Source organism: Abrus precatorius, unplaced genomic scaffold, assembly GCF_003935025.1.
Source record: "Abrus precatorius isolate BTA unplaced genomic scaffold, Abrus_2018 Scaffold10, whole genome shotgun sequence".
Classification (NCBI taxonomy): domain Eukaryota; kingdom Viridiplantae; phylum Streptophyta; class Magnoliopsida; order Fabales; family Fabaceae; genus Abrus; species Abrus precatorius.
The window spans coordinates 2,785,131-2,800,248 of NW_020874292.1; the positions used below are offsets into that span (position 1 = coordinate 2,785,131).

Consider the following 15,118-nt stretch of genomic DNA (forward strand, 5'->3'; position numbering starts at 1 on the left):
AAACGGTTTTTTTAGTTTTTGTTTACTGTCACATGTTAAGATGTCAAAAATAAATTTTTACTGAAAATGAAAATATTTATTATTTCAAAATTATAAAAAGCATTCGATTTATGCTTTTTATAGTAATTTAAAGCATTTAGCAAGGTATATTTAATGTTTCTTAATATGTCTTTGGGCATGTGCTAGAAAAATGGATAATAAATTGCTTTGTGTTTTAAAGTGATATTATATTTAATCCCTAAAATAAGGCAAATTAATCTCTCACACAAAAGGTATATTGAAGGAAAATTTATTTAACCTTCTAAAGTTAATATTTTGAAATCATTTTGTAAAATGAATTTAAAAATCAGTGATTGGATGCCATGAACAAACGGTCTTGACATTGTAGAGATTTACCACGCGATCCAGTTGCATTGATTAACCGAAATTCTTTCAAACAAGCTTTTCCTTTAAAACTAGCTTTTTAAAACAGATTTTTTGTGGTAAGTTCAGTCACGTTTCAGTCTCAATTTTGAGGAAATATCAACTTTTAAGCTCTTCAAAGTAGATATCAAATATTTAAACATACAACGTCGTGCGAATTGAAATAGAATAAAATGTCGGTGAAAAGTGAATATGAAGCTTTTGTCTTTTGTTTATTATTGGGAATGGATGGAACCTTTCACAACTTAATTGCGGCTTCTCTAATTCTTTATTCACAAGTCATGTACTGAAAATAAAGGAAAGCCAAAATTTAGGGGGAGATTACAAATTATGATCATTTTGAGTTTCTCATTAGTCATAATGACAAGGGCATAATTTGGTGGCTGTCTGGCACTTGAAACTTCTCATACAAGTTAACTAAAGTTGTTTTATTATTATTATTGCTGCTGCTGCTGCTGAGAGTCTTATGCCTGTTAGTAATATTTTAAATTTTTATTTATGTAGTTGTATCATGGGTATTGAGGTACAGTAAACAGTATTATAGCGGCATGAATAATGAGAGAAAAAGGTGGCAGGTACATGAAAAAAGGAGAGACATTTGCATAAGGAAAATGATTATCAGATATTTTTTTTAATACCAAATTAGTGCGGAAAAAGAGCAATAGAAAGAAAAATAATAAAAAGATAAAATACAAATTGTGACAAAAAAAAAGACGAAAAAATGAATATACAGAAAAATAAATATAAAAATGACTTTTGAATTTGTGTGTAAAAACATATGTTAAAGAAGTTAAAAATAGAAATATAAAAATATTTAATGCAAACTTTTTATAATAATTTAAAATATTTAATACTTTTTAATATGTAAATGAACATAAGTTAGAAAAATTGACATAAAAATATAATATAAAAGTTATTTACGCATATTAAAAATAAATTTTTTAACTGACTTAAACTACTAAAAAAGTATTTTGTAAATTATAATTTGTGGCTAAAGGGACCCATCCCCTTTATTAGTAGTGAGTATATGGAAAGTATAAAGGGCCATTGCCTGACTGGGAAGGTATATATACTGAGAGTGAATAGTTTGACTAACATGCCGTCGTTAATAAATTAATATTTAGGAATCTAATTTTTTGAACAAAGTAAAAAAAAATAATTTAACAGTATGTAATTTAATTTCTTAATTACATTTTTATTTTTATATTTTAATATGTATTATTTTGATTTTTTATTTTGATTTTTGTTCATAATTTTTTTTTATTTTTAATTATTTAAATTAAATCTTTTCCTCTCAAAATTTTATTTAATAATTAATAAAATCATACCAAACGTATAATATATTATTGGTTATATACAGATTTGAGAAGAAAGAATATATAAAATAATTAAATAAAAATAAAAATAGCTTTTATCTTATTTTATATATTTTATTTTAGTATTCTTATTAATTCATTATATATATTTTTTATTATTATATAAAATTTTGGAATGTAAGATTTAATTTTAAAAAATAAATATAAACAATTAAAACTTAAAAAAAAATACTAAAGTGTCATAGAAGTTAAAATATAGAGACTAAATATTTGATTTAATTTAATTTTGGAGATAGAATTTAACATTTTATGATAATGAAATTTTATTAAAAAATTATTTTTTAAAATTTTAAAATTTTAATATAATAAATATTTTTTTAAATAAAAATTTATATTTTAAATGTTTAAATTCAATCCTAAAGACTTTAAATTACATTTTTCTAAAAATGTTAATTTCCCATTCTAAAAATAAAAATAAAATAGCAATAATAAAATTTTATAAAAATATTTAATATGTTTTTTAATTTGATACTATAAATATTTTTTTGATAAAGACTTAATGCTTAATTTTAGTCTTAAGATGTGAGGATAATAAAAATTTAGAAAAAATAGTAACCTTAACACTTAAAGCTAAAGATTGATAAATTTTATTAAAAATATATATTTTTAATAATTTTGTCATTTTTAAATACTTAAACTCAACTTTAAAAATTGAAGGTAATTTAATTTTTTTTAAAATATTAATTTTAACACCTAAAATTAAGAATATATAATTTAAAATAGTAAATTTTATTGAAAAATATTTATTACAGTACTTATATTATAGTATTTTTAGATGTCTAAATTAATTTTAAAGATAAAAATAAATTTTTTAAAAATAAGAATAAATAAAAGGTGGTCCTGACGGGGCTTCAGATTGTGATAGGTGGTGAGCCAGGTGGCAATTAAAGACAGGGCATATAACGGAGACACGTGGATAGAGGAAACAATAACAGTGACGTGTTGGTAACATCCTTATATAAAGCCTGAGTTGTGGGGTTCTTAGCTGGGCCCGTTTTCTTCCTTATTCTCATCCATTTCGTTTCCCTTCTTCTCACTTTCTCTTTCATTTTCAGTTTCACTAACTGACTCTGCAGTTAGCACATCCAAGAAACCCGACCCTCAACCCGATTCCGATCCGATTAGGGTTTTCGGATCCTCTCGCTTCTCTCGGGCACCTCCGGTTCCGATATCCTGTCTTGGCTCGAGATCCGAGCCAAGAACGGGACAATTCAATAAAGATTTCCATTTTTATCACTCTCTTCAGGTTCATATTTTTTTCTTCTTCTCTCTTTCTTTTTGGTTCTCTTTTCCTGTCTGTGTTTTAATTTCGAGAATGAAGGACAATGTAATAGTGATGTTACGAAGTAGAGCAGAACAGTGCACGCGCGTGCTACTGTTGAGTGATGCAGAGCATGCTTGGAAAATCAAGTAAATAATGTTTGTAGTTGAGTTTGTGGATTGTGATGTAGTTTATTACTATTATTTATTGCAGTTTCTCTTCAACCAAACGTGGTTTTTAAATAATGAACTGCGTGGTGTGTGTATCTCCTACGTGTTGAATAAGGGATTTCTTTTTAATTTGTTGGAAAGTTGCGCTGATTTTGAAGCACATGTGAGGTGTTTCTTCTTCTTTTGATATTTGTAGTTGATGGAGTGATGAGATTAATCGGTGAAGGTGTTTTATGTTGTAGGGTTGGCTTTCTTTTTCTTTTCTTTTTTTAATTCAAATTTTGGGCTTAAATGGCATCAAGCGAGGGTTTTCTGACCGATGGACAGAGGGAAATTCTGAAGCAAGCGAGTCAGAATGTGGAGAATTTGTCTTCGTCGCCGAAATCTCCATCCACCTTGCTTGCTGAACATCATCATCATCATCATGTGGGAGGTCCTTCTGGGGGTAGTAAGGCACAAACTGCCGGGCATGCTGTTAGGCATGTACGCCGATCGCACTCGGGAAAGTTTGTGCGGGTGAAGAAGGGTGAGTTCATGACCTTTTTTAAAAAATAATTTAACCATCACTATCCTGTGGAGCACTCAACTATTCAAATCAGCCTTTAGTTTCTGACCTAGGTTGTTGAATTTTGATTGGGATGCATATCATGTTGTAGGTCTTATCCTGTTTTTGATTAACTGGTTTAAAGGCAATTTGTCTGTGTACTGTATTGTAAGCAAGTTGATCTTTCAGTGGGTCAGGTTGATTAGTTTAGTTTATCTTCTTTGATTAACAATTATGATGTTAATCGGGTGTGTAGTGTTTACTTGTAGTGTCAATATCTGACGTCATGATTTGCTTTGTTTCATAATTGTCTAAATGTGATAATTTGATGTGCTGTATCTCTTGAATGTAGATGGTGCGGGTGGTAAGGGAACTTGGGGAAAATTGCTTGATACAGATGGTGAATCCCGTATAGACAGAAATGATCCAAACTATGACAGTGGCGAGGTAAAAGCTCTTTCGTGGTTTAGCAGGTAGTTCTGACAACAAAAATTATGTAAGGTTGAGTGGTTGAATATTTGACGTGGTGCTTGCAGTAGCTGTCTTTTCCTTTTGTGTTTGTCATTTCTTTCCTTTTTGTTTAATTTCTTGTAAATTCTAATTATATGTTGCATTGTTGCCTGCTTATTTTCTTTACTTTTTTTGGTGGCTATTGCAAATTGGATACATTAATAAGCACGTAATCTATTTCTGTTTGCATATTACTATTTATAGGAACCTTATCAACTGGTTGGATCTACCATTACTGACCCTTTAGATGAATTCAAGAAAGCCATGGTGTCCATCATAGAGGAATATTTCAGTACTGGGGATGTGGACTTGGCTGCATCTGAAATCAGAGAACTTGGGTCAAATGAATATCATTCGTATGTCATTAAGCGTCTAGTGTCCATGGCCATGGATAGGCATGATAGAGAGAAAGAAATGGCTTCGGTCCTGCTTTCAGCTTTGTATGCTGATGTCATCAGCTCTGCACAAATGAGGGATGGGTTTTTCATGCTTATTGAATCTGCTGATGACCTTGCAGTGGACATACTGGATGCAGTTGACATTCTTGCTCTATTTCTGGCACGTGCTGTTGTTGATGACATCCTTCCTCCAGCATTTCTTGCCAGGGCCAAGAAGGCTCTCCCAGAATCTTCCAAGGGAGTTCAAGTAATCCATATTGCTGAGAAAAGTTATCTCTCAGCTCCGCACCATGCAGAACTTGTGGAGAGGCGATGGGGTGGTAGCACTCACATCACTGTTGAAGATGTGAAGAAGAGGATTGCTGATTTACTAAGAGAATACGTGGATAGTGGTGACATATTTGAAGCCTCTAGGTGCATACGTGAATTGGGAGTTTCGTTCTTCCATCATGAGGTTGTGAAGAGGGCTTTGGTACTTGCCATGGAGATCCGTTCGGCAGAACCTCAAATGTTGAAGCTATTAAAAGAAACAGCAGAAGAAGGACTCATTAGTTCCAGCCAAATGGTGAAAGGGTTTTCTCGTTTAGAAGAAGTCCTAGATGATCTTGCCCTTGATATTCCATCAGCCAAAACCTTGTTTCAGTCATTGGTACCCAAGGCAATATCAGAAGGATGGCTTGATGCTTCTTTTTTTAAACCCTCTGGTGAAGATGGGGATATTCTAGTTGAAGATGAAAAGGTGAGGAAGTACAAAAAAGAGGTTGTAATTATCATTCATGAATATTTTCTCTCAGATGACATTCCTGAACTCATTCGAAGTCTTGAAGATCTTGGTGCACCTGAGTACAACCCAGTATTTTTGAAGAAGCTAATAACTCTTGCTATGGACAGAAAGAACAGGGAAAAGGAAATGGCATCCGTACTGCTATCTGCTCTTCATATAGAAATCTTCTCAACTCAAGATATAGTTAATGGTTTTGTCATGCTTCTGGAAAGTGCAGAAGATACAGCACTGGATATATTGGATGCTTCGAATGAGCTTGCTCTTTTTGTATCCAGAGCTGTGATTGATGACGTATTGGCTCCTCTGAATTTAGAGGAAATTGGTAGGAGGTTGCCCCCAAAATGCAGTGGGAGTGAAACTGTGTGGATGGCTCGGTCACTCATTGTTGCTCGTCATGCCGGTGAGAGGCTATTGAGATGTTGGGGTGGTGGGACTGGATGGGCTGTTGAAGATGCTAAGGACAAGATTATGAGGCTCTTGGAGGAGTATGAGAGTGGAGGTGTTGTGAGTGAAGCATGCCGGTGTATTCGTGACCTAGGAATGCCTTTCTTTAATCATGAGGTTGTGAAGAAAGCTCTGGTTATGGCCATGGAGAAGAAGAATGATAGGATGTTGGATCTGCTGCAGGAATGCTTTAGTGAGGGTCTGATCACCATCAATCAGATGACCAAAGGGTTCACCCGAATCAAGGATGGCCTTGATGATCTTGCTCTGGACATTCCAAATGCCAAGGAAAAATTCAGCTTCTATTTGGAGCATGCCCTGAGGAAGGACTGGCTCCTCCCATCATTGGATTCCACTGTCACAGATGTCTAACTGCCCCAGGCTGGAGCTTCTTGAGGACATATATTTTCATTGTTTCCCTTGTATATGTTGTTTTCCTTTAGCTCCTGCTGAATGTGGATATGTATGGGATGGTTGGACTTCTGGTGACCCTTTGAATATGTTTTTCTTTTCCTCATTTTTTTCTTTTCTTTCAGAATTATATTGCCGACGAAGATTCCTGGGAATCTCTGTAGGGTTGTGTAAAGTTGGCCGTATATTTTGTTGGCAGCTTTTTAGAACGATATAGCATCAAGAGTTATGAGAGGAATCGTATCTTAATATACTATAAAAGAGAGTTGATAGATAGTGGGATTATAAAGGTGGCAACATATGATGTAAATAGTTTCCCTCCAAAAATCCATCCTCTTTCATTAACCAATCACGTAATTTTATTTTCATTTTTTATTTCTAAATCCTTCTTTTATTACTTTATCTTTACTTCCCTGTATTGATTTAATTTTAAAAAATCTTAAAAAGTCTATTTAAAATTCAGTTATTATTTCCAATTTCTATTTATAATTGTCAAATTTCCAATACCAATCTGTATTCCTATATTCTGCCAACTGTTCGGTTTTCTTCTCTTCATTTTGATCCAATTTCTTTTGCAAAAATAGCGAAGCATCTCACTGCTGCATGCTGCATTTAATTGTGTTTCCGGATAAATGACTCACTCATTTCAGGTCAAGCAAAACCAATTGCCAGGTTTTATCATAAGCACTTTTCTGCTACCAAAATGGTCATTTTATTTTCACTTAACCTTTTTGGACACCTTTCTCACTCCAAATCTTTTCCATGTTTCCTTTTTTTCAAGCAAACTGTCGATAACTTCAAATTGGGACATTGACAATATGCCACCCGTTGTGCTCATTCCAAATTGGTAAGCACTTTTATTTTGGGTCCAAAAGATTATTTTATGTCGATTTCTAAACAAAATTTTCAATCTTGAGGTGGTTTATGGCTTCAAAATCAGGTGTCTTTGACCAATAATATGTAGTACCTCTACTATTCCCTTTTCTCACCATTTTAGATGCATGGATAAATTTATTGTTCAATAAGTTCTGTAAGTTAATAGAATTACATCTCATTAAGTTCCTTCCAATAAATTCTATTGACATTCAAAGTTCTCAACCTCCAGGATAATACGAATATATTATAGAGAGATGCAGAATAAGCCTTCTTTTAATAATTCTGTAACTTCTGATTTTGTGTTACACGTTTCAATTCACAACTTCTCTTTATTGGCTTTGTCAACTTCAACCACTTCACAGATCTCCTGTTCAAAGTTTGAGCAAGGTTGAAAATCATCACTCTTATAGGGAGCTGAAGAGCTATCTTGAAATTGTTGAGCCCATCTATGGAAAACAATAGGATGAACTGGTGTGTTTTGTTTTTCAGTTGCTGTTTCTCATGATACTCTTTTTGAATTTGGTGTTACTATGTGTTTTTCATGTAAGCATATCTTTTTTACATTGAAAGCGTGAAATCTGCAACTGCATCTTTAAGAAGGATTTTTCTGTTGTCCGTGCACTGAAACATACAATGAAATAATTTTATCTCGTGTTTTCTAATTGTTATAGTAAACATGCTTTGTTGACTTCACACTTTCTTTTGCATAACAGTTATGCTGTTTGGATTTTACCATCATATACTAATGTTATTTGGCACTTAATCCAGGGGTTGGGGAAACATTTTAAGATGATGTCAGAAATAATTTCTCATATTAGGAGGTTCCTTGATGACCTTGATCGCTTGGAGGTCTGCTCTGCATATGAGTATTTCAATCTTGGATCCTATTGTTTCTTTCCTTACATTCACGTACTTCTTTTATCACTTTCAGGTTGAAACACCTATGATGAACATGATTGCTGGTGGAGCTGCTGATCCGCTCATTTGTAACCGATCACAATGAACTTAACATTAGGTTATTCAAGAGAATTACTCCGTAACACTATCTCAAAGGATTGGTTGTTGGTGGGTTGGATCATGTTTATGAAATTGGTAAATAATTTAGGAATGAGGGCATTAATTTGATTCATGATCTTAAGATTAATATCTTCGATATGGCTTGTAAAGACTACAACAACTTAATGGATGTAATAAAGCAAATGTTGAGTGGTAAGAATTTAGTAGGCCTTACTGATTCTCATATAGATTTTGTTTCATGTATCTTATCATCTAGTCAGCTACTTGGTCTCGTTGTGTGGAAACCATTAAATAGGTATGGTTAAGGAACTCACAAGTGGCAGCTACGAATGGTTACGGATCCTTTTGATCTTTGAATTAACTTCACCGTTTCAGGTGGATGATGTACACTTTCTGGTTACTAATGGTCATTATAGTTCTACTCCATGATTGAATGATAGGTTTTTTTATTTTTAATTGTTATTGGTCCCTATCTTTTTCTATTAATGTTATTGAAAATTTGGTATAGATGTCTTTCATACGATGTTTCATAAACTCATTCCTTTGTTTTTTCCTGAATTTTCTATGCTCGATACTAAAGTTGGCTTTTACCATTGATAATTGTGAAAAAAGTATTTATTCTTTTATCTTCTATAGTTGATTTTTTTATATATTTTTAATTTTTTTGTGTCATAATTTACATTATCTTTTTTTCTGTTGACCTTCATATAGATGTGTACTCTTCATACCCATGATTTTCATATAGATCTTATGCCATCATCATAATTATTTTCTACTTGATGAACTTTGCATATCTTTTCTTTTCTCATACTATCATAACTGAGATTGATGGGTTTGTGCTTCTGTTATAAATAGGAAACATATGGTACAATTTGTTTTTTTATTTTTGAATGAGCTCTTAAAAGAATTGGGCAATATGACCAAATATAAGGGAGGATGGAGAAGAGGAAAAGCTGGATCAATTATATATCAACTGATATTAAGCAGTGTGCTTTCTATTAAGCTCAGTATTTATGTTCATTTTAATGGAAAACTTAAACTTGACACATACGTTGGTAATTATTTTCCTTTTTCTTTGATTATTTGTTTAGATGAAGTAGCAGGTAAAGCAATAGGAAAGAGAGGCACAATTTGTTTTGGTAAAGAAAATATCTCATATATTGGTGATATCGATTAAATTAGTGGTGTGTGTTCATTGAAAATGTATTTCCTTTACATTCTATTTTACCATTGCCACATTATTAATTAGTTTTAAGCAATCTTTTAGATGAATTACCTAATCGTAATTGTTGTTTGCTGTCATATGCTTCTTTGGGATTGATTTTTATTTTTAGCATGATTATACTTTTAAAGGTGATATATAAACATGTTTTTTGGTTTTATTTGTGTGAATTGAAAGCATACAATATAGATTTAAGTCAATAATAAACACATCATACCTTATTGTTTGTTGTATTGTAACCTTGAGGCATATAGAGTATAATGATCACATGTTGGAAGAATAAAGATTGTAACTTGAAGACATTAAAGAAGAATCTATGACAGTAATTAATTTATTCATGCGTTTTGTGTTCCTTTTCTTTTTTTCCCCTTAAATTTGACTGTATAAGTAGATATTTTATCCTAATGCATGGAATTTTTAACCTTGATGCATTTAATACATACCCAAGCACATTTGCTGCATGCGGCAGGGGTTTTTTCAATTGTGTGTGTGTGTGTGTATATATATATATATATATATCTTACATCATTGGTGTTAGATTATAAATTATTTACTCATTCAAGCAAAGGTGTAATATATCAACCATAATAACTGAGATGGGTCAAATTAAAAATTCAAGTAGGCATGTGTAAATAAATTGTGGGATAAGGCTTGGATGCTGATGGATCAGCATGTGTAAATAAATTCCTTGTTTGTATATATTATTGAATTCAAAATTGTAATCGTGTTACAATTGGTGTATTTCCAAAATTATGCTGGATAAGGTTCTAATCCAATTATATGTTTTGAGCTTTCGATTTTTCAAACAAATTGAAGCATTAAAATAGTCAAGTATTTTCTTTTTCAAAATATATTATTTTTTAGAATTTAAAAACTATTCCATTTATGACTTTTCCTTAATTGATTGGAAAATATTGAATATACAATATATTACAATTTCTTATGATTTTTCCACATTTTTCCTCAGTTTTTTTAGTCTGCATTGTTTTATAAGTTGAAATTTGTTTGGACCGACAACCTTAAAGGATCGCAGGGTTAAATCTAAGCATATATCTCAACAATTAACATTCCTCAATTTCATGTTTGTTAATATTTGATTATCATAATGAATACCTTTATGTAAATTAAGTTATTTAAATGATGTTATCTGGATGCTTCCTAATCATATATAATACAAAGAAATACATTGTGATAGATTTTTTTTTTTGTGGAACACAAAAAGATGATAACATGAAATTATCCAAAAGCTAGAAAGTATTTATATGTGAAGTATTATATCTTAAGTACAATATCATCAATATTTGCTAGTATGTTATATAACTTGTAAATGCTAGTAACAAATGATTGAGTTTGAGTCATTTTGATATTTGAAAGGCATTTTATTGACATCTATCTTTTCTCTCTCTCTCTTATAAAAACAATTTTGTTCCATAACGATTCAAATTCAAAGAATAATATATAAAAATAAAAAATTTAATAAAAGCTTCTCATAATATTTTAAGAATGAAAAGAGTTATTATATGAATATTTTATTTTTTTCATCATTCATTTCATGACTGTAAACTATTAATATTCTCTAATTTTCACACACACAAAGAATAAAAAGAGTTATTATATAAATATCTTGTTTTATTATCGTTCACTTTATGATTGTAAGCCATTAGTATTTTCTAATTTTTTCACATACACATAATATATAACCTGTTAGATTTAAATTAAATAAAAGGCTCAGATTAAGTGTAAGAATTTTTAAACTTACACCGATGTAAGAAGATTTATATATATATATATAGCCGATCTACTTCAACTGTTTCCCTAACAAAACGGTGAATCTTCTTGATGTTCACATCTTTGACTCTCTATTTCTTAATATTTGCTTTCATGGCTTAGACATGAAAGAGGAATTTATTTCCGCAGCTTTAATCTATAAGATTCAGTATAAGGTCATGAACTCTTGTACTTTTAAAGTCCTTCTTAAACCACATAAATAAAATCAGATCGACTACTGTAAGCATCAATCCTAAAAGAGAATGAGTTTCTTCTATCAAAATCAGAGTATCTAATTTCTAACTTATTCTTCCCTTAATGAGTCTTATGATATTGTCTCATAAATTCATTATTAATAAGGAATACCTTAGGAAAGATTTTTACTCTGAGGATTGGAAACCTCAAAGAGAGTGATTTTTCAAGAATTATAAGGGTAAGAATAGATCTTATATACAAGAGAAGTTTTATAAAATTCTCGAAAAAGTTAAACAAAATATTCTATTTTTTGATTGGTTTCATACTTATACCATTTAAAATAATATTGATTATCCCTGGCAAGAGGATGTTATTAGTATTTCCTCTGCTAATGTTATTTCTTGATAGATTAAAGATGAACAAATAGTCCAGAGCGACCTGCCTCTTTCAACTCAATATCAGTTGCCAAACCTGAAAGACAAAGGCGGTAATCCTGTTACTGCTACTCCTTTCAAAACTAAAAATCCTGATGAGTCTATTACTCCCAGTGATATCTAAGGACTTATAGAACAAGCCAATTATACCAACAAGTATCTTCAGGTTTTAGGAGAAAAGATCTTTGTTAATACTGTTAAAACTAAAGAGGAAGAAATAGCTTCTTCCTCTCATACTCAATTAGAAAAACCTCTTTTCAAACCTTTCAAGATTAATGTCAAAGCCAAATAGAAAATCTTAGAGCTTAGGTAAAAAGAGAAAAACAAAGCCATTGAGGACAATCAGAATGAGCTAATTAGTAAAATCACTAGTATACTCACTATTGTTCCTGATACACCACAAACCTCCGAAGAGTCTAGTGTCAAAATTAAGACTAGGTCTCTTACCAAAACTGTCAATGTTATTTCTAAAGTTGATTCGGAACAATGTTCTGAAACATATTCTGTTTTAGCAGTTAATCCAGTTTATACTAACAGTAAAAACTAGAAAAATTCTTCTAAGTTTTATAATAATAGAGCTACTGCTCCTGATTTAATTTTAGAAGATAGTCATAATCATCCAATTCAAAGCTTTAATGCTAATGAAATTTATATTTGGAATATTGACGGGATTTCTGAATATAATATCATTTCTAAACTCCAACATATGTTTGTTGTTGCTATGGGCTACTTCACTAGTAATAATTATGATGAAGAAACAATTATTTATATTTTGTAGCCGATTTTATGGGTCAGTTCAAAAGTTGGTGGGATAATTATTTCACTGAAACTAATAGAGAGCATATCCTTTCTGCAGTAAAAATCAATGATACAGGTAAAACCATTGTCAACAACAATGAACAACTTCCTGATGCGGTGTATACCTATTATACTGCATTGCTCAACATTTCCTTGGAGATCCTTCTTTATGGAAAGAAAGATCTGGAGAATTATTATCCAATCTCAAGTGTAGAAGCCTAGGAGAATATCAAATCTACAAAGATACCTTCATGTCTAGGGTCTATACTAGAGAAGATTATAATCAACCCTTTTGGAAGGAAAAATTCATTGATGGACTACCCAAATCTTTTAGAGATCTTATTAAAAGTAAGTTTCGCAATTATTCTGTCAATAGTGATATTCCTTATGACAATTTTAGTTATGGCCAGCTTAGTGCTATTATTATTAAAAATGTCATGAAAGTTTGTCAAGAAGATAAACTTCATAAACAACTTGCCAAGGAAAGAGCCTTGAACAAAAAAAAGTTAGGATCCTTTATTGAGCAATTTGGTCTTCCTTTTTGCCCTGTCAAAAAGAAAAAAAAGACTCATAAAAAAAAGACTGATGAGTCTCACAAAAAACCTCATAAAAGGAAGTACAATAGAAAACTTCCTAAAAAATATGGGGAAGATGTCATTCCTAGCCATAGTCCTAGAAAACCCAGAACAGTTGTAACTTGTTACAATTGTGGTAAACCTGACCATATCAGTAAATATTGTAGGCTCAAGAAAAAAATTAGAAATCTCAATCTTGATCCTTCGATTGAAGATCAGATTAATAATCTTATTGAATCCTCTAAAGAAGATTCTGCTAAAGATAACAATGAAGATATTAATCAGATCCAACAGGATGATCAAATTTCTTCCTTTGATAGTGATGAAATCCCTGAAATCAATGTTTTAACGAAAAAATAAGATTTTCTTTTTGAAGCAATTGATTCTATTTCTGATTTCCAAGAAAGAAAAGAATTTCTTAATAAATTTAAAGATATTTTGGAAACAAAACAGAAATCAAAAGAAATTTTTAATACAAATAAATTTGATATTACAAGTATTTTCAAAAGACTAGAAAATGGTTATAATATTAAACCAACTACTATTCAAGATCTTCAGATTGAGATTAATAACCTCAAAAAGGAAATTCGTGAAATTAAAGATCAACAACAAATTCATCAAATTATTCTTGCACAACTTAAAGATGATGATGATTCTAAAGTTGTTGAAGAATTTTTTTTTGAAAAGAATGATTTTGAGAAAAAAGATTTTGGTGAGCCAGAAGAAATTTTTATGAATTTGATCAACAAGGTCAAAATTCAAAAATTGTAGATTAACATCAGAATCATTATTGATTATTTTATTCTTGATACTTTAACACTTTTTAATACTGGTACTAATTCAAACTGTATTTTAGAAGGATTAATTCCTGCTAAATATTTTGAGAAAACTTCTGAAAAACTCAGTACTACAAGCAGTTCCAAGCTTAAGATTAATTATAAATTATCTAAAGTTATTATTGAAAACTAAGGGTTCAAAGTCGAAACAAACTTTCTTCTTGTTAAAAATTTGAAGAACAAAGTTATTCTGGAAACTCCTTTCATTAAAGTTCTTTTCCCACTTCAAATTTCAAAAGAAGGAATTTCTACTTATCATTTAGGTAAGCAGATAACCTTTAAATTTTCCAGTAAACCTTTTACTAAAAATATTAATATTATCCAGAATAAAATTAACCAAATTAATTTTCTGAAAGAAGAAGTTTCTTTTGCTAATATTGATAAGCAATTGAAGAATTCATCACTTTAGAAGAAGATTCAATCTCTTTTAAAACATATCCAATCTTCCATTTGCTCTGACCTCCCAAATGCGTTTTGGAATAGGAAGAAACACATTGTGAGTCTTCCATATGAGTCAAACTTTAAAGAAAGTCAAATTCCTACTAAAGCAAGACTCATTCAGATGAATGAAGAACTCCTTCAATATTGTCAAAAAGAAATTAAAGAGCGAGACTCATTCAGATGAATGAGGAACTCCTTCAATATTGTCAAAAAGAAATTAAAGATCTCCTAGACTAAAACCTTATTAGAAAAAGTAAGAGTCTATGGTCTTACTCTGCCTTTTATGTTAACAAACAGACAAAACTAGAAAGAGGTACCCTAGATTAGTCATAAACTACGAACCTCTTAACCAAGCTCTTCAGTGGATTAAGTGTCTTATTCTCAACAAAAAAGATATGCTCAACAGACTCAACTCTGCTAAGATCTTTTCAAAATTTGATATGAAATCTGAATTTTGGCAAATCCAAATTTGTAAAGAAAACAAATACAAAATTGCCTTCACTGTTCCCTTTGGGCAATATTAATGGAATGTAATGCCCTTTGGTCTAAAAAATGCTCCTTCTGAATTTCAGAAAATCATAAATGAAATTTTCAATCCTTATTCCAAATTTATCATTGTCTACATTGATGATGTCT

At 30.9% G+C, this 15,118-nt stretch overlaps 2 protein-coding genes across 5 annotated transcripts in view; both read left to right on the top strand.

Moving 5' to 3' along the window:
* The window catches only part of LOC113853235 (probable UDP-N-acetylglucosamine--peptide N-acetylglucosaminyltransferase SPINDLY), a 42,488-nt gene that overhangs the window by 11,461 nt on the left and 15,909 nt on the right, over nt 1-15,118 (top strand). The window lies entirely within an intron of this gene.
* LOC113853233 lies at nt 2,787-6,724 on the top strand. 3 transcript variants are annotated; one of them, XM_027483735.1, is made up of 4 exons: nt 2,787-3,045; nt 3,473-3,756; nt 4,127-4,221; nt 4,489-6,724. In XM_027483735.1, the coding sequence occupies exons 2-4, from the start codon at nt 3,522-3,524 to the stop codon at nt 6,280-6,282; spliced, it is 2,124 nt and encodes a 707-aa protein (XP_027339536.1). In that variant the 5' UTR covers nt 2,787-3,045; nt 3,473-3,521; the 3' UTR covers nt 6,283-6,724. The 3 variants fall into 3 exon arrangements, with proteins under 3 accessions (XP_027339536.1, XP_027339538.1, XP_027339537.1); XM_027483736.1 differs by having other exon boundaries at nt 2,860-3,234; nt 4,489-6,693; XM_027483737.1 differs by lacking the exon at nt 3,473-3,756 and having other exon boundaries at nt 2,835-3,045; nt 4,489-6,693.

What these genes read in the sequence shown, in the direction of transcription:
- LOC113853233 (XM_027483735.1), top strand. Translation starts at nt 3,522, where the DNA reads ATGGCATCAAGCGAGGGTTTTCTGACCGATGGACAGAGGGAAATTCTG. An exon ending in GTTTGTGCGGGTGAAGAAGG is followed by an intron (nt 3,757 to 4,126) that starts GTGAGTTCATGA and finishes TCTTGAATGTAG; the next exon opens with ATGGTGCGGGTGGTAAGGGA. An exon ending in CAAACTATGACAGTGGCGAG is followed by an intron (nt 4,222 to 4,488) that starts GTAAAAGCTCTT and finishes TACTATTTATAG; the next exon opens with GAACCTTATCAACTGGTTGG.